A 23,253-nucleotide genomic window follows, 5' to 3' on the forward strand; every position below is an offset into this window, starting at 1 on the left:
CTCTCTCTCTCTCTCTCTCTCTTTCTCTCCCCGTCCATGAGCGGGCCAGCCATTCTCTTATTTCCCATCTCTCGCCTCTTCCTTCAGCATCTGCCGACTCACTCGCAAAAAAAACGCCGGCTTCAGTGACAGACTCACTGGGGACAACATCGCCGCCACTGTGCCCCTCTTGCAGCAGAGCAAAGCAGATTCAAGTAAATGTTGAGGCAGGAGAATGGTTTGACATAAGAAGACTTCAATTTGTCAAATGCAAGATGAAGTTTCCCCTGGTCGTGCTGTTTTCCTTTTTGACAGTTGGAAAAGGTAAGCAATAAAAAACAACGTGTAAATGTGGGTGTGACTGACCTTGTGGAAGCCTGTGTTGTATTGTTTTGTTGAATATGATGTGGTTATTGACAGCATCACTTTTAAATATGAAAATGTCTCTCTATATAAGATGATAAAATCGTTGCCTAATATTGACACTTTTAAAGTCGCCTTACATCACAGAGTCAAAGACACAAAACAATGCCAAGTTTATGGTGATCTAGAAATAAGCTTTTTTGTTATTATTTCCATAATAAAGGCAGCAAGATATTTTCTCTTTCTTTTGGATACCAACAAAACAAATTCTAAAAGGTTTTGAAGGGGTTTTGACTGTTTTGAACTTAAATCGTGTTCTTCATAAATTATATCAAAAAGTAGAGTGTATACAAGATAAAAAGGAATAACCTCATGGTAAAAACATCCTTGTCGGGGCTTACAAACTTAATGGTCTCTCAGTTTGTTCATCTAATTTCCTTCTCAGTGGTGGTTCATCTCCCTGTGGCACGACAAAGAGCACCAGATGGTTGCAGTGTCCAAGGTGGCAAACACACACACTTTGCATACCAGGGCTCACCAAAATTGTCATGAAGTCACTCGGGATAGTGCACAATTAATTAATTAATTCATTGGAAGCACAGATTAGTATAATAAAACGTTAGGTATTTATAAGAGTTGGTTCTAACACGGTAACGCGGTAATGCAAAGGGTATCCAGAATACTAGGGACAAACCTACTCCAATAGACAGGCGAAAAGGTTTAGTGATCCAGGAAGTCCAAGCAGAGTCATCTACAGACTAAAAGTTCATCTGGCGGTACTTGTAATCTGGTAGGTCAGGCAGGGATTCGGTACACTAAATAGGCAAGAGTGCTGTGTCATGGGTACTTGTAACGTAATGAAAAAGACGACAAACTAGCAAGGAACCAAGGGGACGAGTACTAAAAAGGAGGCGTAGTCGTGATTGGAAGAAAAACTGCAGCAAAATCTATACAAGGGACAACAGGATGAAAAAGAACCTGCAAGTGACTGACCAAGTAAGGAGAGGAGACAGAAAGAGAAAGAAACAGATTTCAGAGAGAAACTTCATGACATCACGGAGCCCCCAAATGACCAGTGGGTAGCCATAGACCGGGTTACAAAAATAGCTTAACAGTAATGAGTCTTTAGGATATCATACAAATTTTAAACGTGTAAATAATGGAAACTATTTTCTAAAAGTGTTCTAAAATGGTAGCATTTGTTTCTAACTGATATAATAAATCATCAACATGATCAGTGTCTTTACATACATGATTTATTCATAACAATAACACTAAATACAGTTTTAATCAATCACAATTACAACTTGTACATCATATTGTGGAAATTAACTGGGACCGAAACAGCTCATGTATGTTTCATGATCTATCCCCACAGAATGAATCACTTCCCCTTTCAATGCGGTCCAATCAATCAGCTGCCCTTCACCTTAGTGCTCAATCACACATACATATATAAATCCCAGTGAGGGGAATGCAGTCTCCATAGCAACCAAACATGAACACCAATTTGCTTTCTTAAGTTATGTTTTTCAAATCTAAACCACAATTGGCACTTTTTCAAGTTCTGCAGGCACATTTGCTAATTACATGACCTGATGCAACGAAGTGAAATCCATCCGAGACTGATATCAGCGTTTTTTTTTTATCTGCAGAATGCACCGAGATGACTTTTAGAATAAAACATTTGATCATTTTAGGATGAGATTGAATAATGCACAAATGCACATGATGCACATGTTGGTCTTGTTCTCTAAACTGTGCCTTCTGCCTTTTTAAATCGTTTTGCCGAACAAAAATTGTAAAATATAATGATAATGTGTATAAATAAGTGTTTAACTCACTTTTTGAGCCCATGTTTAGATTTTTGCCTAAATAAGCTTTCCATAGAAAGCTGCATTATCTGCACAAGTGCCCAAGTTTATTTACTAGTCGTATTGCAGATAATAAACAAACATATTTTTTGCCTAACACATGATCTTGGACATGGACAATTATTTTCTTGAGACAGGCATTTTTTCTCAAAAGTCCTAAAATGACTTAAACAGTTGTGTTAGGAAGGTGATTGAAAATGTTAAAAAGGTCCCTGTCTCAGAAAAAAAAAGAAATCATCAAGCATTTTTTTCTGTATTTGCTGTCTATATTTCAATCTGTCCATTGGAATTCACACAAAACAAACGTATGAGCTCGTCCTGATTTATTTTGAGTTTCTCAATGAATATGATCATATTCATCACTTAAAACCATGGACAAAATTTATTTTTTTCTGAATATTTCAAAACTAGTTTGATGAACTGGTCTACTTTTATACTAATATGAAATTCAATTTAATATACAAGTGGGCGACACGGCAGATGAGTCATTAGCGTGTCCGCAGCAAAGTACAGGGGTCATGGGATCATATAGAGCTACCAGCCTTCCTGTGCGGAGTTTGCATGTTCTCCCCATGCTTGCGTGGGTTTCCTCCAGGCACTCCGATTTCCTCCCACATTCCAAAAACATAAATGTCAGGTTCATTGGCTGGTCTAAATTGTCCCTAGGTGTGCATAAGCGAGTAAGTTGTCTATCCCTGTGTGCCCTGCACTTCAGGGTGTCCCTTGCCCACTGCCCAAATATGGCGACTGCAAACCTACTGAGGATGCGGTACAGGTGATGGATGAATGGATAACATGCAAGTCTGCAAGTACCCACTGTATATTCATTGAGAAAATTGTCTTTTTTTCCTCATGTATTTCTGAGGTATTGGATTCCAGACTTTGTATAAAATCAATCAATCTGTCCATCCATCCATCCATCCATCCATCCGACCACCCAACCAACCAACCAACCAACCAACCAACCAACCAACCAACCAACCAACCAACCAACCAATCAACCAATCAACCAATCAATCAAGCAAGCCAGCAATCCAGCAATCCGTCAATCAAGCAAACAAGCAAACAAGCAATCCTTTTTCCCTTCATATTCTGGCCCCTATTCCAAATGTTTTGAACCTAAATAATTTTCCCACCCCTAGTTTAATCATACAATAACCACTGATCTTGACAACATGTTTATTTACTGACAGAGCAAGCAAGTAAGTGAAACAAAGTCACCTACGACGTTATTTTTATTTTAGTAATTATTCATTCATTCTTATCTATTCATTAATTTGAAATCAAGTCAAAAGATCCTTGAAAATACTTATTAATTGTTCTAAGAGAATAGAATAGAGAATAGAATACAATAATGTTTATTGTCATTGATCTCAAAAAGATTAAAAATTATTAGGATAAAAACCAGAACAAAATATTTCGAACGTAGTGCTTAGAGACTCGCCTAAGTTATGATAATATTGCAATGTTTGCGGATGAAAAATAATAGTGCATTGTAACAATAGTGCAATGAAAAGAAGTGCAATAACATTTAGCTGCAACCAAACCCCCCAAATAAGTCACAATATGTTTTTGCATTTACGGGAAATACAATTTTGCATCAATAAATAAGAAAAAAGATGAATACCATTGGTTTTAGAGTAGTATTAGAAGTAGGGGAAGTTTTTTTGCAGTCTGTAGCTAGGTGCATACACGAAATAAGCAGTTCAGAAAATTAGGGGTTGGTGTCCACGGCATGTTGCATTTTTTTATCCACCCCGTTTCTCATGGTGGGGAAAAATGCTTTTTTTGTCGTTGTTGTTGTCCCAGTTAACCTCTTAAAGGACCAATCCTTTCTTGTCGTCTGACACCAGTGGGAGTCTGCAATGGATGGGATCCGTCTCACTCTTTGCTTATCAGCTCTCTGCACAGCTTGTCCTTTTATGACTGTTTGTTACTGCACTGCTGAATATTTAGAGCGCTTTGGTTTTGGTGAATTAATGTGGCGTCCTGTGCCAGGCAAATTCACGACAATTATTGATGCTCCTCGTATCTTGTGTTTGTCAAAATAAAATACCTGTATATTCTGGGAGACACTCAAAATAAGTATGGAAGACATTAATGGATTTTTAACTTGCAAGGAGAACAAGAGAGAGCCCCAATCTCAAATAAGAAATTTCAGCCGGTTATAAAAGTCCTTCTCTAAACTCTATATTTGTATTAAATCGCCTAGGTTCAAAAAGCTGATCTGCCATAAAGGCGTAAGACCCGCAATATGATTGTCCGATAATGACAATCATGTAAACAGTGCACTCAATAGTCAATAGCCAAAATAACGAAATGGCATTTCATGTAATCTCCTGTGCAGGTGGACACAAATAAAAACAGAATAAATGGATCAATAGTTATATGTATGTCAAAATAAAGCTATTTGCGAAAAAAAAAAAGTGAAGTGTGACAATTGACATAAGTTGGACATGTAAATGACAAAAAAAGGAACTCTGAATAATAATACATGCAAAAATGACACCTTTTTAAACTAAACAGCACTTACCTGAGGCAGCGGTGCCAATCTCCCAGAAATACAATCCTGAAAGTGTTTCAGTGAACAAGTAAAATGCTATTGTTTACAAGTAGAGGTGTGAACAGTTGTTTTTGAAATATTTGCTGTTATTACAGCGCATGCATCAAAATCCAAGCCCAGTCTACAGCCCCTGGGGGTATCTCAATACATTAGTGTGTTATACAGGTACCATGTGTTTTTTTCAAGTACAATACCTTTCTATGAGGAAAGCGCTGTTTAGGCTCAAATATTTTAGCAATTGTATTTGAATCCAATTTCATTTAAAAAAAGGTTGTCATTCAAGAGACTGATAGTAAATTTATGTCATCATCATTATTTTAATTGAATTTAGCACCACTTTTCTAAAAATACAAATTCTAGACTACTAATGGTGCATTCATAAGATGGCTTGAAAATTGCAAATGAATACACATAATACACTGCAATTATATATCTATCCTATTTTAAGTTATAAGCACATATTTAGCTGAAACGATTATCTGTCAGGGGCAGCATGGCGACGCAGTGGTTAGCGCGTGTGCGGCACAGTTCTGAGGTCATGAGATCGAACCTCCTGTGTGGAGTTTGCATGTTCTCCCCGTGCTTGTGTGGGTTTCCTCCGGGCACTCCGGTTTCCTCCCACATTCCAAAAGCGTGCATGTTCAGGTTAATTGGCAGGTTCAAATAGTCCCTAAGTGTGACTGAGCGAGAAAATTGTCTGTCCCTGTGTGACCTGCAACTGGCTGGCAACCAGTTCAGGGTGTCCCCTGCCTACTCCCAGAAGATAGCTGGGATGGGCTGCAGCACCCCCGCGACCCTACTGAGGATAAGCGGTGCAGATAATGGCTGGATGGATTATCTGTTAGCAATGCTTTAGAAGCTGACATATCAGATGCTCTCATGAGCTTGAGGGGTTGTAGTTCCGACTAGCACAATATTAGCAACTAGAATTAGCAATTGTTTTAATTTATGCTCGTGTTATGGGGATTTTTATATTAAGGAAATTTGCCTTATTGTGCCTGTTAAAACTTCTATATTATCATAAAAACCATAACAAAGTATTGTTTTTTTAATAGCGCAATACATTTCGGAGTATTTCAGCGGATTCAATTAGATTCACTTGGCCGGTGTTTCTCAACTAGTGGGTTAGAACCCAAAAGTGGGTCGCAGGGTCAGTTATACACACTAAATGACGTTAAAGCTCTGCTTGATCTCTTTTTCCAGTTCAGTCAATCGGTGTTGTCCCAATTGTATGTAAGAGGGACCCCAACTCATTTTATTGTGATTTTGTTTGTTGTATTTCCTTTTTCTGCCCATTATAATGGATCCCAGGAAAGTTGGTAAAAAGGGGAGGGGAAAGGGAAAAACAGTGGCAACAACGATGGAGTCGAAGAAAATGATTATGAATTACAAAAACAGTGTACAAATTAAAGCACTGTTTGAACGTTCAGTAAAAGGTCTAAAAAATGTGTATTGATCAGTATTATTTACTCAATTAAGTAATTGCTGTTGTTTAGGGACACAATTTTAAATTATTTTTGGGTATGAATAAATAATAATTTTAGTATAAGGATATTTTTGTCACGGGAGGAGACCGGACCAGAACGGAGGCAGGAGGCAGGAAGGGAGAACTCAATTGCGTTGACGATCAAAACTTTTATTTACCAAAATAAAAGTCGTCCAAAACTCAGGGACAAGACAGAACAAACAGGCTTTAACAAAAAACGTGCAAACACAGGTTTCTTCCGACTCAAACAAAACAGGACAGAGCAAACAGAACGGGAAATGCAGACAGAAAATGCAAAACAGAAAATGCAATGAGCCAGCACCCGCAAAACCCACAACCCACCCTTAAGTAGCACACACGCAATTAGCTGATCTGCTTCAGCTGGTGCCCAGGGGGCGGGGTCAGCCGGTCGCCACGGCGACCATGCTGGCCATGACAGAGCCTCCCCTTTAAGGGACAGCTCCTGAGGTCCCAAAAAGAAAAAAATATTACCTCGCACCCCGGAATGGTTCGACGCTCTCGATTGGTGCAACCCCGCTCCCTCCTCCGAACACGCAGGAACGGGGAGAGGCAGGCGCCATCAGCGTCGGGCGGATCGGAATCGGCGCTCGGCAGGGGGGTCGGACAGGCGATCGGCAGCGGAGTCGGAATGGGTCGACGATCTCGATTGGGGCAACCCCGCTCCCTCCTCCGAACACGCAGGAACGGGGAGAGGCAGGCGCCATCGACGTCGGACGATCGGCAGCGGAGTCGGAAGGGGTCGACGCTCTCGATTGGGGCAACCCCGCTCCCTCCTCCAAACACGCAGGAACGGGGAGAGGCAGGCGCCATCGGCGTCGGACGACCGGACTCAGCAGGGGGGTCCGGCGGGCAAACAGGACAGGCGATTCAGACAGGACAGGCAGAATCAGGACCTGCAAACAGGACAGGCAGAATCAGGACAGGACAGGCAGAATCAGGACCGGCAAACAGGACAGGACAGGCAGAATCAGGACCGGCAAACAGGACAGGACAGGCAAAATCAGGACCGGCAAACAGAATCAGAACCGGCAAACAGGACAGGCGAAATCAGGAGAGTCGAAATCAGGACAGGCGGAATCAGGAGAGTCGAAATCAGGACAGGCGGAATCAAGAGAGTCTGAATCAGGACAGGCAAAACAGGAGAGTCGGAATCAGAACAGGCAGAATCAGAACAGGCAGAATCAGAACAGGCAGGGGAGTCGGACTGGCAGGCAGGGGAGTCGGACTGGCAGACACGGGAGTCAGACTGGCAGGCAGCGGAGTCGGAGTCGAACTGGCAGGCAGCGGAGTCAGAGTCGGACTGGCAGGCAGCGGAGTCGGAGTCGGACTGGCAGGCAGCGGAGTCGGAGTCGAACTGGCAGGCAGCAAAGTCGGACTGGCAGGCAGCGGAGTCGGACTGGCAGGCAGCGGAGTCGGAATGGCAGGCAGCGGAGTCGGACTGGCAGGTAGCGGAGTCGGACAGGCAGGCAGGAGAGTCGGACAGGCAGGCAGGAGAGTCGGACAGGCAGGCAGGGGAGTCGGACAGGCAGGCAGGGGAGTCGAACAGGCAGGCGGGAGAGTCGAACAGGCAGGTGGGAGTTGGAGGGGATCGTCCGCTGAGTTCATTTCTTGGCTGGCTCATTCTGTCACGGGAGGAGACCGGACCAGAACGGAGGCAGGAAGGGAGAACTCAATTGCGTTGACGATCAAAACTTTTATTTACCAAAATAAAAGTCGTCTAAAACTCAGGGACAAGACAGAACAAACAGGCTTTAACAAAAAACGTGCAAACACAGGTTTCTTCCGACTCAAACAAAACAGGACAGAGCAAACAGAACGGGAAATGCAGACAGAAAATACAAAACAGAAAATGCAATGAGCCAGCACCCGCAAAACCCACAACCCACCCTTAAGTAGCACACACGCAATTAGCTGATCTGCTTCAGCTGGTGTCTAGGGGGCGGGGCCCGCCGGTCGCCGCGGCGACCATGCTGGCCATGACAATTTTAAAGTTTTGATAGGTAGATTATTTGCGATGTAGTCTTATATGGGAATACATTTGGAGGTTGAATTGGTCTTTTTATTTTATTTTTTTTAAATGTGACTATATTGTATTTTATATGCTTTAATTTGCACAATCCATCATGTGATAATTTTGAGAAGTCACATTTTTTCTTGATTTGGGCCACAGCTTGTCATTTGGGTGGAATGGTGGGCCCTGAGTCAAACAAGTTGACTATGTGCAGACTATATGCAGCATTTGAAAAAATGTCAACATTCTAACAGTCCTCCCTTGGCTTGTAGTCAAAGTTTTGATTCTAGACTATTTGTGATTAAGGGCTATACAAATAAACATGACTTGACTTGACTTTCCATTTTACTCTGACACTCCTGTATTAAAGGCACAATCCAGTGACTCTTACATTTTAAGCAGTCAGCCACCAGGCTGACCTGGTCCAGTCAGTCTTTATTTAAGCTGCTGGAGCTGACATCTGCAAAATCTACTAAAGTGGGGGAAGTCTCCCTTCAGAGTCTATCACTCGCGCAGCTTGAGGTTCTTTCTGAAGGACTGTCATGTCTCGTGCCTGACTTCCCTGAGCAACTCGAGTTTTCTCCACTAGGAACGCTCCTGTCTTAGGCAATAACATCGGTTCAATGATTTTGTATGCCTGGGGAGCATCGAGGCATCCATTCGGCCATGACCAGCTGTTGGATATGACAGTTAGGCAACATTTACCAGTCATTGCCACTTCCTAAACACATGTGTAAAATGACACATAAAGAAGGAAGTAAAGTCATTGGTTTCTTTTTATCTAGTATTTTGAAAAATGTGCCAGAACAGAACTGCTTGCACCATGTTCATACCAAGGACGATATGAATATATCATAGGCGTGTTTTAAAAGAAATACATCTTTAGTGATGTATATATGACAAGTTTATACTCAAGTAGGTAGATAAATAAGGCTAGAATACATCAATGGATTTTCAACATGCAAGGAGAACAAAGGAGGGCCCAAACCTCAGATAAGAAATCCCAACCTGTTTTGAAAGCCCTTTCCTAAGCCCTTTTGTTTTATTAAATCTCCTAGGTTAAAAAACACATCTGCCCTAAAGGGTATAGAAATATTAAAAAAACTGATTTGCCGATAGTGGCAAGGATGTAAACAGTTCCTAAAATCAAAACAACGAACAACAGTGAGATATTATTATTATAAAAGTAACAAACTGGCATCCTATGCAATCTCATTTGCAGGAGTCCAATATGAAAAATAGAATAAGCTTGTCAATATATTTGATGTTTCTGTTGATATTTATGCCATACCTTTAACAAGTGCATTTTAGAATACAGTACAATTAAAATATTAATAGAGATGCATAATATCTGCTGTGTACGATGGATACAATTTCATCGTACTTTTTCCAGATCAATCAATTTGCACACAAAAGCCATTATAATACCACCTTGGGAGGCTAAGTGGTTGGTAAATGAATGGATGGAATTGTATTGTATCCTAAATGGTACCAGGCTGAAACCACAGGTTAAAAAACATCGTAGCCAAAGAACAGGCAGGTTTCAGAAAGAGAAGAACCACCACAGAAGATATTTTTATTCTGTGCATCCTATGTGAGAGGTTTCTACAACAGCAGAGAAACCTCTATTGCGTTTTTGTTGATTTCTAGAATGGCTTTTGACAGAGTATGGCAAGCCGCTTTATGGACAACCATGTGGAAGTGCAACATGGGCCAGATACTAGTTCAGACCATTAAGTCACCATTAAACAACTGTATGCCAATGCCAACAGTGCAGTGCCATTGGAGCGTGGTTTTGAACCCAAGTCGGTCTGAGACAAGGGTGCATTCACTTCCAACTTTATTCAACATCTTCCTGGAGAGAATCATGTCCCAAGCTCTAGATTAACATGAAAGTACAGTCAGTATTGGGGGACGCAACATCACTAACCTCCATTTTGCTGATGATATTGCCAGATTGGCAGGAGACGAACAGGAACTCAGATCTGTTCATTTGCCTGGACAAGGCATCACCCCAGTATGCAATGGAAATCAGCTCAGAAAAAAATAAAAGTAATGCCCAACAATTCCCAAGGTAAAACCACAAATATCACCATCAAACAAAAGGCGCTAGAACCAATATGAATATCTGGGAGCTGTCATATCAGAAGAGGGGTCAGAAATCATGGCCAGAAAAGGTCAGACCACAGCCGCACTTGACAGACTTAAACCCATCTGGAGGGACAAGAACCTAGCAGTGAAATCAAAGATCAGAATCATGCAAGCGCTGGTTACTTACATCTTCCTCTACGCTTGTGAGACATTGACTCTCACAGATAAACTGGAAAAGAAAATTCAACACTTGAAGATGCGATGCTACAGGAAACTTCTAGGCATCAGCTACTTAGCCCATGTGACAAACGAAACAGTGCGCAACACCATCAGAGGGGACATTGGACCCTACAAAGAGCTGTTGTCATCTGTGCGCAGCCGGAAATTTCAGTGGTATGGTCACGTGACAAGATCATCTGGACTGACCAAGATAATGTTTCAGGGTACAGTCCAAGGAGGCAAGAGCAGTGAAAGACCAATAAAGAACTTGGCAACATTAAGGAATGGACTGGTGCCAACTTTGCCACGACCCAAGAACAGGCCAGGGACCGTCAACAGTGGAGAACGCTGTCCCGAGATGCGTCCTCAATTGTGCCCCGACGGCCCACGCGGTTAAAGGATCCGTGAACCGTGAACCTACAAGCTGTAAAGTGCAAAAATCATCTTAGCCAAAGAGCATAAAGCTGTTTGAAATGTTAACATTTTTATCTTATTTCTCGAGTAAAGTGAGAACAATAATAATTCAATTAATAACAAAGGGCAGAACTGTTTTGTAATTTTTAGAAATATTTATAATATAATTGTTTAAAAATTACTAAGGTAATTTAGGTCAGAGGTTGGCAAACATTTTGAGTCGTGGGCCTCATTATTAAATTTGGCAGAAGAAAAAATAGTTGATTGTATTGGCAGATTTAAAAAAAAATCTAAACAATCTCTAATTCAATAACCTGACACTAAATGAAGAAAAAAATCATAGTCCTATATATTTGTTTAGAAATTAATCAAATTGGTTTTGAAACACTCAGATCAAAAGAAAAGTAACACATTATGGCCCTTTTTTAAGCACATAATTTATTTATATGCATTATAATACTCAAAATACAAAAGTTTTTTTGCACAACATTTAATAAATATCTTGATAAATAAAATGATACATTATAAAAGATAAATCGGAACACCAAGGGACACTGGAGTTAAGTGGCACCAAAACATTTTTTGTTGCTGTTGTTAGTAGTATAGAGGGCCGTGGTTTACCCACCCGAGTAAAAGAATGCTCAAAATTAAAAAATAATGAGTGCCGAAGAACTAAGAAATGTATCCTATTTTATGCATTTCTTTTATTTTTTTTTTAAATAAAATCTAGCAAAAAACGTGTTTCTTTCTTATTTCCCTAGAAAGAAGTAAAAAAAAAATATGAAAAAAACAAGTCAAAATAAGTTAGATTTTAAAAAAACGTTTTTTTTCGCAGTATAATAAAAAATTAAATAGACATGAAATATTCACATTAAGGCAGCACGGCAGCGCAGTGGTTAGCGCTTGTGCGGCACAGTTCATGTCATGGGAACCTGTCGTGGGTTCAAATCCAGCTCCAGACTTCCTGTGCGGAGTTTGTATGTTCTCCCCGTGCTTGCGTGGGTTTCCTCCGGGCACTCCGGTTTCCTCCCACATTCCAAAAACATGCATTTCACGTGAATTGGCCGGTCCAAATTGTCCCTAGGTGTGAATGAGCGAATGAGTTGTCTGTCCCTGTGTGCCCTGCGATTGGCTGGCAACCAGTTCAGGGTGTCCCCTGCCCACTGCCTGGAGATGGCTGGGATGGGCTCCAGCCCCCCGCGACCCTAATGAGGATAAGCGGTACGGCTAATGAGATGAGATGAGATGAGATATTCACATTATTACTATTGTATTCAGATTTTTGTCTTTGTTTTTGTTAAGATTAACAACATCTATTTAAAACCCTAGAAACATTTACTTAAATAGCAATGTTGTTAATTTTAGCTTTGCTCTATGTGACCAATTGTCAAATCAGTTTTTAACAATATTTTATTGTATCAATAACTGTGACATCATTTGATCCTGTTATCTGCCTGAAAATGTCGATTCCATAAACAGCATGCATTATAAGTAATTTCTTTAAGATAGGATCATTATTATATTTTATGATGAAATTTTTTTTTTTTTTACACATATATCTACTCAACTCAACTTCAACTTTATTGTCAAATATGCCCTATGCACAACATACAGCACATATTAAATTACTTCCTCTTCCCTGTGTGAAAACATGCAATAAATCAGGCACAATATAAATGACGAATGATTCACAAAGTAAAAAACAAGGTATGCATATGAAAAAAGTATAGAATTATATAAGGCATTTAATAAAAATGTGCGAAATTTAGCTTGAATCAATTAGAGCAGTTTTGCATTGATTTGGCAGAAGGCAAACGGGTTGGAGTGGTTAGGGCTTGTAGATAGTTGAGTTCATAGTCCTGATAGCCTTATGGAAGAATCTGTCCTTGAGCCTGCTGGTTCCTGCTTTGAGACTCCGCAGTCTTTTCCCCAACGGCAGCAGGTTGAGAGGCTGTGAGTTGGGTGGACGTACGGATAAATGTGTGAAAGATCCATTTTTTTAACATCACACTACAGTAATTTTGTTTTTCTTCTTCTCCAAGCACAAGAGGATTTTGTCTCACTTGCCGAGCTAGAGGATTCCTTATTGAGGAACCTGTTTCGAGGTTATCAGAAGTGGGTGCGGCCTGTGCATCATGCAAATGACACCATCACTGTGCGCTTTGGACTTAAGATCTCACAACTGGTGGATGTGGTAAGGATACATCACACAAAATTAGTGTCAGAAGACATTCTCTGCCCAGTTTTCTTTAAAGGGTACAATTGACGATTCAGCTTCCAATAGTACCGTTCTCCTGCTGCTTAGAAGATACAGTTGTGGTCAAAAGTTTACATTCGCTTGTGAAGATCATAATGCCATTGCTCTCTTGAGTTTCCAGTTATTTCTACAACTTTCTCTAATAGAGTGATTGGTGATTTGTCAAAAAAAACATTCATGACTTTATTAGGGGTAACAGAAAAAGTGAAATAACTGGAAACTCAAGAGAGACATGACATTATGATTTTCACAAGTGTATATAAACTTTGCCCGTTCATTTAAAATGTGTTTGTGTTCTTTGTTCCAACAGGATGAGAAGAACCAATTGATGACTACAAATGTTTGGCTTTTTCAGGTACACATCAGCTAACTTTATAAAATCACATTACAGCTCAGGCATTTACTGCATTTCTAGGGCGTCACATTACATTTTAATAACTATACTAGAAAACCATTAATGATCCATTTTATGTTACCATTTTAAGCACGAAACAAATCGTGTGTGAATCCCTCACTCCAGATGGTGCGGAAGCTCACTGCATAAAACTGTATTCCTTTATAAGGGCAAAGTTTGATAAACAGAAAGGTAGGCAACAAGACGGTACCTGCAATCTGGAAGGTCAGGCAGGGTTTCAGTGCACTGAAAGAGAGGTGCGACATGGGTGCTTGGAACTTGACGAGAGGGACAGCGAAATAGCAAGGAACTAAGAGGACAGAGTACTGAAAAAAGAAAGCGGAAGAGTCGAGACAGGAGGAAAAAGTGCAGGGAAATAAAGACTATTGACAACAGCTGTCAGGAGGAAAATAGAGGACTGAAGTAAGTGACTAAATAAGGTAAGGGCAAGCAACAGAGGAGAGAGAGAGAGAGAGAGAGAGAGAGAGAGAGAGAGAGAGAGAGAGAGAGAGAGAGAGAGAGAGAGAGAGAGAGAGAGAGAGAGAAGAGAGAGAAAGAAAGAGAGACAGAGAGAGAGAGAGAGACACAGAGAGAGAGAGAGAAAGAGAGAGAGAGACAGAGAGCAGACAGTAAAAAACATAATCCAGAGTGCAAAACTGTGACAAATTGACCATAAAACCCACCAGTTCGGAAGTCAATATACATGGTCCTGGAAAAGGACCACAAAATTTGATCGGTGCGCTGTTTTTAAACTTTTTCAAACAACATTAAGCCTGATTAGATTTAGAGCTGATAAGTAATTACAATATGCATTCGCAACTATTTGAAATGTTAATCATTTTTAATCACTGTTTTAAAAAAACATGTTCGGTTGCATCTAATTGAGGCCGCTTTAATCTTCAAATCCAAAGTGGTAAGTGATCCCATGCTAATGGCATTCGCATGGACAAGTAACATAAAATGTTATCAATGTTTTCCTTTTTTTTCTTGTGGGAATGTCAGTTTAAAATAAACTAGCCTGAAATCTGTTTTTTTTATGTTTGTTTTTTAAGGAATGGGTAGATGTCAAGTTGAAATGGAATCCAGACGAATATGGCGGCATTGCATCCATCCGAGTCCCATCAGAGACTTTATGGCTGCCGGACATTGTACTGTATGAAAAGTGAGTGACAGAAGTTTTTTTTTTTAACAAGATATTGTCTTTAAAAATAAAATATTTCCAATCTTTTTCTAGTGCTGACGGTCGTTTTGAGGGTTCCCTGATGACTAAAGCCATCGTTCGGTGGGATGGCACCATAACATGGACCCCACCGGCTAGCTACAAGTCTTCCTGCACCATGGATGTCACCTTCTTCCCTTTCGACCGCCAAAACTGCTCCATGAAGTTCGGCTCCTGGACGTATGACGGAAACATGGTTGATCTGGTCTTGGTGGATCATTACGTTGACCGCAAGGATTTTTTTGACAATGGCGAGTGGGAAATCCTCAATGCGACGGGAATGAAGGGAAGCAGGAGGGACGGGGTGTACTGGTACCCATTTGTAACTTATTCCTTCATCCTCAAGAGGTTGCCCTTGTTCTACACCCTCTTCCTCATCATTCCTTGCCTTGGTCTGTCCTTTTTGACTGTTCTGGTCTTCTATTTACCGTCAGATGAAGGAGAGAAACTTTCACTTTCCACATCTGTCTTGGTGTCACTTACAGTCTTTCTCCTGGTCATAGAGGAAATCATCCCCTCTTCCTCAAAGGTAAAACACTTGAAGACTGAGATTTATTGCATAATTGTTGAGTTTGATTTAAAACTGGATAGAGGTGACATTGTCTATTTCTGAGTCATTGGAATCTTGCCAGCCAGCCAATTGAAATACCAACACTTCTACATACTGTCTCTGTGTACAGTATTTGAGGGCTGTTGAAATTCAGATAAAAAAATGATGTAATTCCCCCACATCAAAATCAGCTTAAATTTAATAAATTAAAATTTTTAAATTTGTATTACATTGAAGAAAAAGTGTCTGTACAATCCAATTATAATATAATGCAATAAAAATCCACAAAATGTGCCGACACTTAATGAAATCAAAAACTTTAGTTTGTAATTGTAAAAATATGGAGTCCTATTGAGAACTTTTAAACGAAAAATCCATTATCTTTGACCATTTAATTTAAACCACTCTTGGCCAATTGCAAGCTTTTTTTTCATGGTCTTTAGCCTGCCTTAGCTTATGAATGCCTGTATTGGGATCAAAGGGTCGCAGGTTCGATTCCCGGCTCCTCCGTGTTATATGTCGAAGTGTCCTTGGGCAAGACACTGAATCCCTAATACCCCCAATAAGCTGGTAGGCGCCTTGCATGGCTGACTCCCTATTGGTGTGTGAGTGTGTGTGTGAATGGGTAAGTGTGAAGCACATTGTAAAGCGCTTTGGGACGTCTTCATTGACTTGACAAGCGCTATATAAATGCAGACCATTTACCATATTGAAAAAAAACGGATATGACCTAATTTGGCTTCAAAAATCTTAAGCCTATAGTGATAAATTTAATCGATGATTTACACATGAAATTCCCAACATAAATGTCTGCAATTTTGGGGGGATATATTTGAATCACGAGCAAGTGTGCACAATCAGTGTTTCACTTCTGGAAAAAGAAGTCAAGCATTTAAAACTCTTTCACAATGTCTAAAAATTGGCCGGAGTAAAATACACAGTTGTAAAGGTTTTAACGCTGTACACTGGTTGTCTTCAAATACAATGTTTAATGTCAAATTTGACCTTGGACCAGAAATGACTTCATGTTATTGTCCCAGTTGTTATCCAGTTAAGATACCCATGTTAGACTCTTTTGCAGGCATGTAATGGCAAAAAAAAAAAATCAGGTGAGAATAAAAACCTTCTATTTATGTGTGTTCCAACTTAGATTACTCAATGTTAGTAGCACTTGCAGTGAATATTTCAGTTTGGGACCAAACTTCAGAGTACTACCTTACAAACGAGACTAAAACCGTCTATATTCTCCAAACGGTTCAAGAGCAACATTCAATTTACTTTGGGTATATCTTTTACAGACAAAATTTACAGGAACATTAAAGTATGATCTCAGACATAATTCATATCTTTCTGTGTAACAGGTGATCCCATTAATCGGAGAATACTTGCTGTTCATCATGATCTTCGTCACCTTCTCTATTATTGTCACTGTTTTTGTCATCAATGTCCACCATCGCTCCTCTGCAACCTACCACCCTATGGCCCCATGGGTGAAGACCCTCTTCCTGCAGAGGCTACCCAAGCTGCTGTGTATGCGAGGACACACTGACAGGTTCAAAATATCTGAATATAGCGTACAGTATTTATTCGAGTATAGCACACACATGTGTTATACAACCCTGCTTCTTTGACATGGGGCTTTAAAGTAGTTGGGAACACCGTACATCACAGCAGATTATAGGAATTATCGGATATTGCACCATCTAAGTCTGCTGATGACGTATTTGATTATTAGATACCATTTCCTTAGATAAGCCTCGAAAATTATGTATTTTAGTGTGTTGGCTATTGCTACTATAATACACTCTATGTGTCTTGGCTGCATTTTATGTTTTGCGATTGTGGTCAGCGATATCTTCGACTGATAAATCGTTGCTTGAATACCGTAATATAATAATACAGTAGTACCTCTGTATACAATCACATGCTAATTTAAATACACAAGTTTTTCAACAAAAATCCTGCTCCCTTAATTTTTGTGCGTGCTCAAGTTCATTTAAAGTTACAGTAACTTGAATTTCAAGTGTAGAGTATGTGCTTATGTATCATCAAAATTTGTGCGCAGTCACTCTTCCTGCATCCCACCCCTACTCCGCACCGTCAAAGCACACGCACACATCCTTTATGGCGACTCATAATAAACTCACATTTTATTTGTTGATATCATCTTATTTATTTTATTATTGAACTTAACAATGTTTAAAAACTATTTGAATGTGTTTTTAGTCATCAGGAGGGTGTGTTTTCTAGCTTTGTAGATTCCAATTTGATCCTTTTGAGATGTTGTGTAAATTATTTCATATCGGCTAAATTTGCTTGTTACATGAGCAACTCAAGCTATGAGCACGATCCTAGAACGAATTAAGTTTGTATGTAGAGGTTCCACTGTACATCTAGGCGTGTCGCCCCAGCCCTTGTGTTATAGACAAGCATGCACTTGAAATGAAATGATCTGCATTTATATAGCGCTTTTCAAGTCAAGACTTCCCAAAGCGCTTTTCAGGTAAAAAATTGTGCAAATGATACGAATAAACACAGTACTTGCATTTCTTATAGATACCACTACTCGGATACCGAGCGTAGTCCTGAGCTGAAGCCTCGGAGAGGCATAAGAAGAAAGGGGGCGACAGGAAAGGTGAGGGGGAAGGAAGAGGAGACTCAAGCCTGGCTGGCCATGCTGGAGAAGGCCACACATTCAGTTCGTTACATCAGTCGGCATATCAAAAAGGAGCACTTCATCCGAGAGGTGTGTCTAGAGTGGATTTCTTTACATCAGGCTGGTCTCACTTGTTGTTAGCTAATAATTGTGGCACGGCTTTGTGTTTTTGTTTTTCATTAAGGTTGTCCAAGACTGGAAGTTTGTGGCTCAGGTGCTGGATCGGATCTTCCTGTGGGCCTTCCTCACTGTGTCCATATTGGGAACCATCCTCATCTTTACTCCGGCATTGCAGATGTACCTCAGTTCACCTTAATGAACTTATACATGCAGCTGTTTTGGATGACAGGATTCAATGAAACTATAATTAGCAGCTTTAGTAAGGTTTAAGGTTGATAGACACTTAAAAAAGTACAAAAGACATATATAGATCATATATAGATTTTTAACCTGTGAGGAAAAGAGTAAAGCCCAAACTTCCCATAAAAATTCCAACTAGTTCTACAGGCCCTCCCCTGAGCCCTTTCTTTTGATTAGGTCCCCTTAGCTACAAAATTCTGTGGAAAGTACAAAGGGTGTACCCCAAAGGCTGTGGATTTCAAAGAAAAGCAACATGATCGGCCAAAAGTGACAATTACGCAAACGGTTCATCATAGGCCAAACAAACAACAACACTGCAATAATAGTCAAAATAACAAACACACATCCTATGCAATCTCCTTTGCAGGTGTCCGATATTAAAAGCAGAGAGAATAGCATGATCAATGCTAGCTAGCGAGCGTTAAATTCTTCCACCTGACATACTCACACATATAAACAAATTATCCAGTTTGCTTGACTTCAGTCCACACGATCGGTACCATTATATCGTAAATGGAGTATCCCCATACACCGGTGCTGATCTAAAAGCTTTTAAAAGACTGGATAATTACCAGTTCTTCATTGCTGGTACATGTTACTGTGCTTCATTTTGCTGACCAATGCACGGCGTGTAAACTTAACTGAAACGTCTTTGTATCTAAATGTTGGGGTGTTGTAATCGAGAAGTATAGAATGGGGCATATGCACCTTGTGTATAAATAACTTTTGAGCATGTTGAAAATATTTATTTTGGCTGAATGACAGTTACTTTTTTCAATGTTCCTTTCTTATTTTATCGATTGGTAATATGGCAGTTCATTTCGGTGTTATAACTTTTATGGTAGAGAACATAACAGTTTTCAATACATGTGATATTCTGAAGATGACTGCTTTGAATAATCTGGTTAATCACAATCAAAGCAGCTCATTTACAAAGTAAGAAATGGTCAACTCAAATCAAGTCACATTTATTTGTATAGCCTTAATCACAAGATGTCTCAAAGGACTGCACAGGTTACAATTACACTATTCCCTGATCTAAAACCAACAATTCAATGGTCGCAACTAATGTAGGTAGTTAGCATTACCTAACCTATTATATTGAGTGTCTTTTACGTGACTCATACGTACTTACCATAAAATTGCTTGAAAATAGATTAAATGTAAATTGTTAACAACAAAATCCTAGAATACTTGAGGGCTACCAGCCTGCCAGTGAAGTGCCATCCTCCGTTTGACTGCAAATAAACATAGCTGTCTTCTGTCTTTCAAATGGGATAACATTCTAAATGAGGACTAGAAGCTTGCCCAAAATGTAAATTGGTAAAAAGTTGTGGTTATATTCTTCAGTTTTGTATTTTTTGGGGGGTGTTTGTTTCAACTCAACTGCCTATTCAATTGCTGTGCGCTCAACTGTATTTTGCTGTCCGCAATGGCTCCCATATTGGCGGAGAAGGCCACGTGACGTCACGAGCACAGCTTCAATAGCAGGGTCGGACCTCCATAAATTGAGTTTCTTTTGCAGTGCATAATGCAATAATGTCTGTCATATTATTTATACTCAGTGTTCATCAGGTGATTTTTATTGAAAATATCTGTTTCAAAGACGAATTTAAAAGTCAAACATCTGGAACATGCGGAAAGACAAACTACAATGCCAAAGTTTTTCTTTCCGACTAGGTATCTGGTCTTTGAATGCATCTCCCGTCCATCTCATAATACCTATACTGTATTTTGCTCTTCATTAACATGGCGTCCTACATCCCGGTGAGAATCGTTGCACTAAAATAACTTTGATTTAGTAAGAAACTGCATTAGTATTTTGTCAAAGGTAAGACAGAACTATTTATTGACTATCGTTTCCTGTAAAGCGTATCAAAGTCACATGATAGTATTTTAAATAATCTCCTTGTCTAATACAAAGCATGCATAAGAAAGTAACTTCCAGCTATACTCGTTAGTAACAATAAACTTTATATAAAAACAATTCAAAGTGTTCCTACCATAACATTTTTGTTAAATTGCGAGCTATGAATAATTTTTGACTGCAATGATACTGAATGGCCGCCAAGCGGCAGCAAATTCTACTGCATTTATTAGCACGTATCCTCAACAAACTGATATTATGGCACTAATGAAATATAAATTAAACATTTTACACTTTGATAACACAGCTCCTGTCAGATGAGAAACTATCATTGATTCCTAAAGCACATTCCTTGTCAAAGGGCTTGTAATATGTAGAACAATACTTATTTTGTCCAACTTATCAAACTAGAAACCCATCCATAATAATGTTGTCTTGATAATATGAAAATACATTTTGCGCAGGTTTTAAAATATTTTGTCCTGATGCCAAGTAAGTGTTTATATTGATACATTGTATATATGATATGTGATATAAATATTATGATTTTCTGTGAGGTTTGTGCTTGCAATGATATTGATGAAGAGGATATCCACCTCTTGTCAACAATTATTTCATTTTTATTCATTTATTATATTATATCACCAACAAACAACAGGTTATGGAAGACGAATCCTACAATATGTTGAAATGAGTGTATAATTAAATAAATGCCTACAAATATTTGCCAAATGAACATAAATCATTTTATACTTAAACGGTTTGTTGCTTGGGTCCCTATCACCACTAGTGTCGTAGGAGCACCATTTCCTGTGGTTTGTCTTGGGCAGGTACAGCCTGGTGGCACCCATCCCTCTCCAGGCCAACATATGTTTCCACCTGGTCTCGAACCGAACCCAGATTTAGCTTTTTACAAAAAAACTACTTACAAATCGATTCCAACCGACTTTGACACGGATCCTCTGAAAAATACGCAAAACAAATATTAATTAAAATAAGTAAAACAACATAAATAAAAAAGTCTTCTTAGATTGAAAGATTGAATACACTGTTTCGGATCAATATAATTAAACTGAGTCACCATTTGACGTTCTGCTTTTTATACATGCAGTGCTATCTTTCTTTTTTGTCATCCGTAATAAACTCCATTATTACCCAGCACCTATAAAGCCCTTTCCGTGTTTGTAAAGAAGTGTAATATAGCCATGCTGCACAAGCATTGTTGAGGCGGAATTTAAGTTTATGTAACGGGTGTAATAATAACTTTTATTTTATTGAAATTCCTGCTAAAATATGTGTATAGTTTTTGGTAAATGTCCTGCAATGCTGAGTCCAACAGTGCCATCTGCTGGTATGGGGTGGGGTTTGGTTTTGGCTTCTAACATGTGACCAGGAGGCGGGGTTTTGTCAGTTTAACCAGAGTACTACAAAGAGATCAAAGAGATCAAACCCAGCAGAAAAAGCTAATGTTGTGACTCATCCATTTGCAGCAGAAACTGTAATAATAAAAACCTCATCATCCAGTCCAGCGTGAATGTGGATCTTTGGTGGGACACGTACACCGCGGTTACATTGGTGCCGTGACCCGTGACTTCTATCAAACTCTCCGAACCGAGGACTGTCCTACCTGCCACATTGTTTCATGATGCCATCAGCTCACAGTATTTAAAATTGCTATACAGTGACGTGTTACGCAGGCTCCTGATTTATTTTGTGATTTTGACTCATTTACATATTTGAAACATGTTTAATCAGAGCACGAGTGACATTTCTGAGGGTGTAGCTGATCAGATGACAAATGTTATTCAGGAGATAGGACATACATTGGCTGATAGCATTTTCTCACGTATACAGTCACACAATACAGTAGCTCCTAGCGCTGCTGCCACACAAGATGTAGCAAACACATTGAGTAAGCCAGGTTATGTGTCAGATGTAACACAGGTTCAGGTGGTTACACAGAGAAAGGTTAAAGAACCACCATCATTTAATGGGGATGGCTCAGACTCAATAAAATTACATGAGTGGGAAGATCTAATGAAGACATTTATTAAGAAGAGTAATGTGAGACTTGAAGAGCAAGCAGAGGAAATCCAAATGCATTTGAGAGGAAAAGCTAAAGATGTAGTTAGGTTTGGCATTAGAAACAGTAATATAGACGTCTATACCCGCCCTGACATGATTTATAGTCTCCTCAGGAAACACTTTAGCTGTACCAAGTACTCTGCTGTCCCTTTAGCTGACTTTTATTCAACTTTGCCCAAACACCAGGAGGACCCCTATGACTACTGGCTGAGACTAAACAGAGCAGCTGACCTTGCCTCTGAGTGCTTGAGTGAGCAGGGCAAAACATTTGACAACCCTGAAATAGAGGTCACTCGCATGTTTATTAGGAACTGCCCATGCAAGGAACTGGCACTCACTTACAGATCAAAAACCATCGAAAAGTGGTCAGCATGTGAGGTACTAGAGGTGCTGAATGAATACCACGCTGAGAAGAGCTACAAAGCAGATTCCCTACAACAACCTGCGATTCGAGCGGAAATTGCCGTACACAAAGCTGAGGTGAACCATGGTCCAACCCTCATGCACGAGCCACCTCAGACTTCGAGCCCACAGTATGTCTCTCTAACGGACGTTATTAGTATGTTGGAGAAGGTTCTGATACGTGTTACCTCAAACCAGTTTCAAGGGAGAAGGCGAGCTCCAACCAGGCGACCTGGAGACAGAATTAATGGTTTCACTGACAAGCCATGTATCATTTGCAAAGAAGTCGACCACAGTGCTCTCTCTCATTGCCGAGACAAAAACCTTTGCTTTCACTGCCATGCCCCAGGACATTCTCGACGTGATTGTCCAGTGACGAAAGTTGTCCCGCTGCCTCAGGGAAACTAACTGATCTGCGCTTAGGGGAGAACAGTGCAGATCA

General features: G+C 39.9%; 1 protein-coding gene across 2 annotated transcripts; it reads left to right on the top strand.

The window, feature by feature from the left end:
- Positions 1-83: 83 nt before the first annotated feature.
- On the top strand, positions 84-21,305 carry chrnb3a (cholinergic receptor nicotinic beta 3 subunit a). 2 transcript variants are annotated; one of them, XM_088342496.1, is made up of 8 exons: positions 84-303; positions 13,064-13,215; positions 13,589-13,633; positions 14,725-14,834; positions 14,907-15,420; positions 16,803-16,993; positions 17,998-18,187; positions 18,282-21,305. In XM_088342496.1, exons 1-8 carry the CDS (start codon positions 255-257, stop codon positions 18,411-18,413), a joined length of 1,383 nt encoding a protein of 460 aa, XP_088198622.1. In that variant the 5' UTR covers positions 84-254; the 3' UTR covers positions 18,414-21,305. The 2 variants fall into 2 exon arrangements, with proteins under 2 accessions (XP_088198622.1, XP_088198621.1); XM_088342495.1 differs by lacking the exon at positions 84-303 and having other exon boundaries at positions 12,978-13,215.
- Positions 21,306-23,253: the final 1,948 nt, after the last annotated feature.

Source organism: Urocampus carinirostris, chromosome 8 (assembly GCF_059441175.1).
Source record: "Urocampus carinirostris isolate Australia breed hairy pipefish chromosome 8, RoL_Ucar_1.0, whole genome shotgun sequence".
In the NCBI taxonomy this organism is placed as follows: Eukaryota; Metazoa; Chordata; class Actinopteri; order Syngnathiformes; family Syngnathidae; genus Urocampus; species Urocampus carinirostris.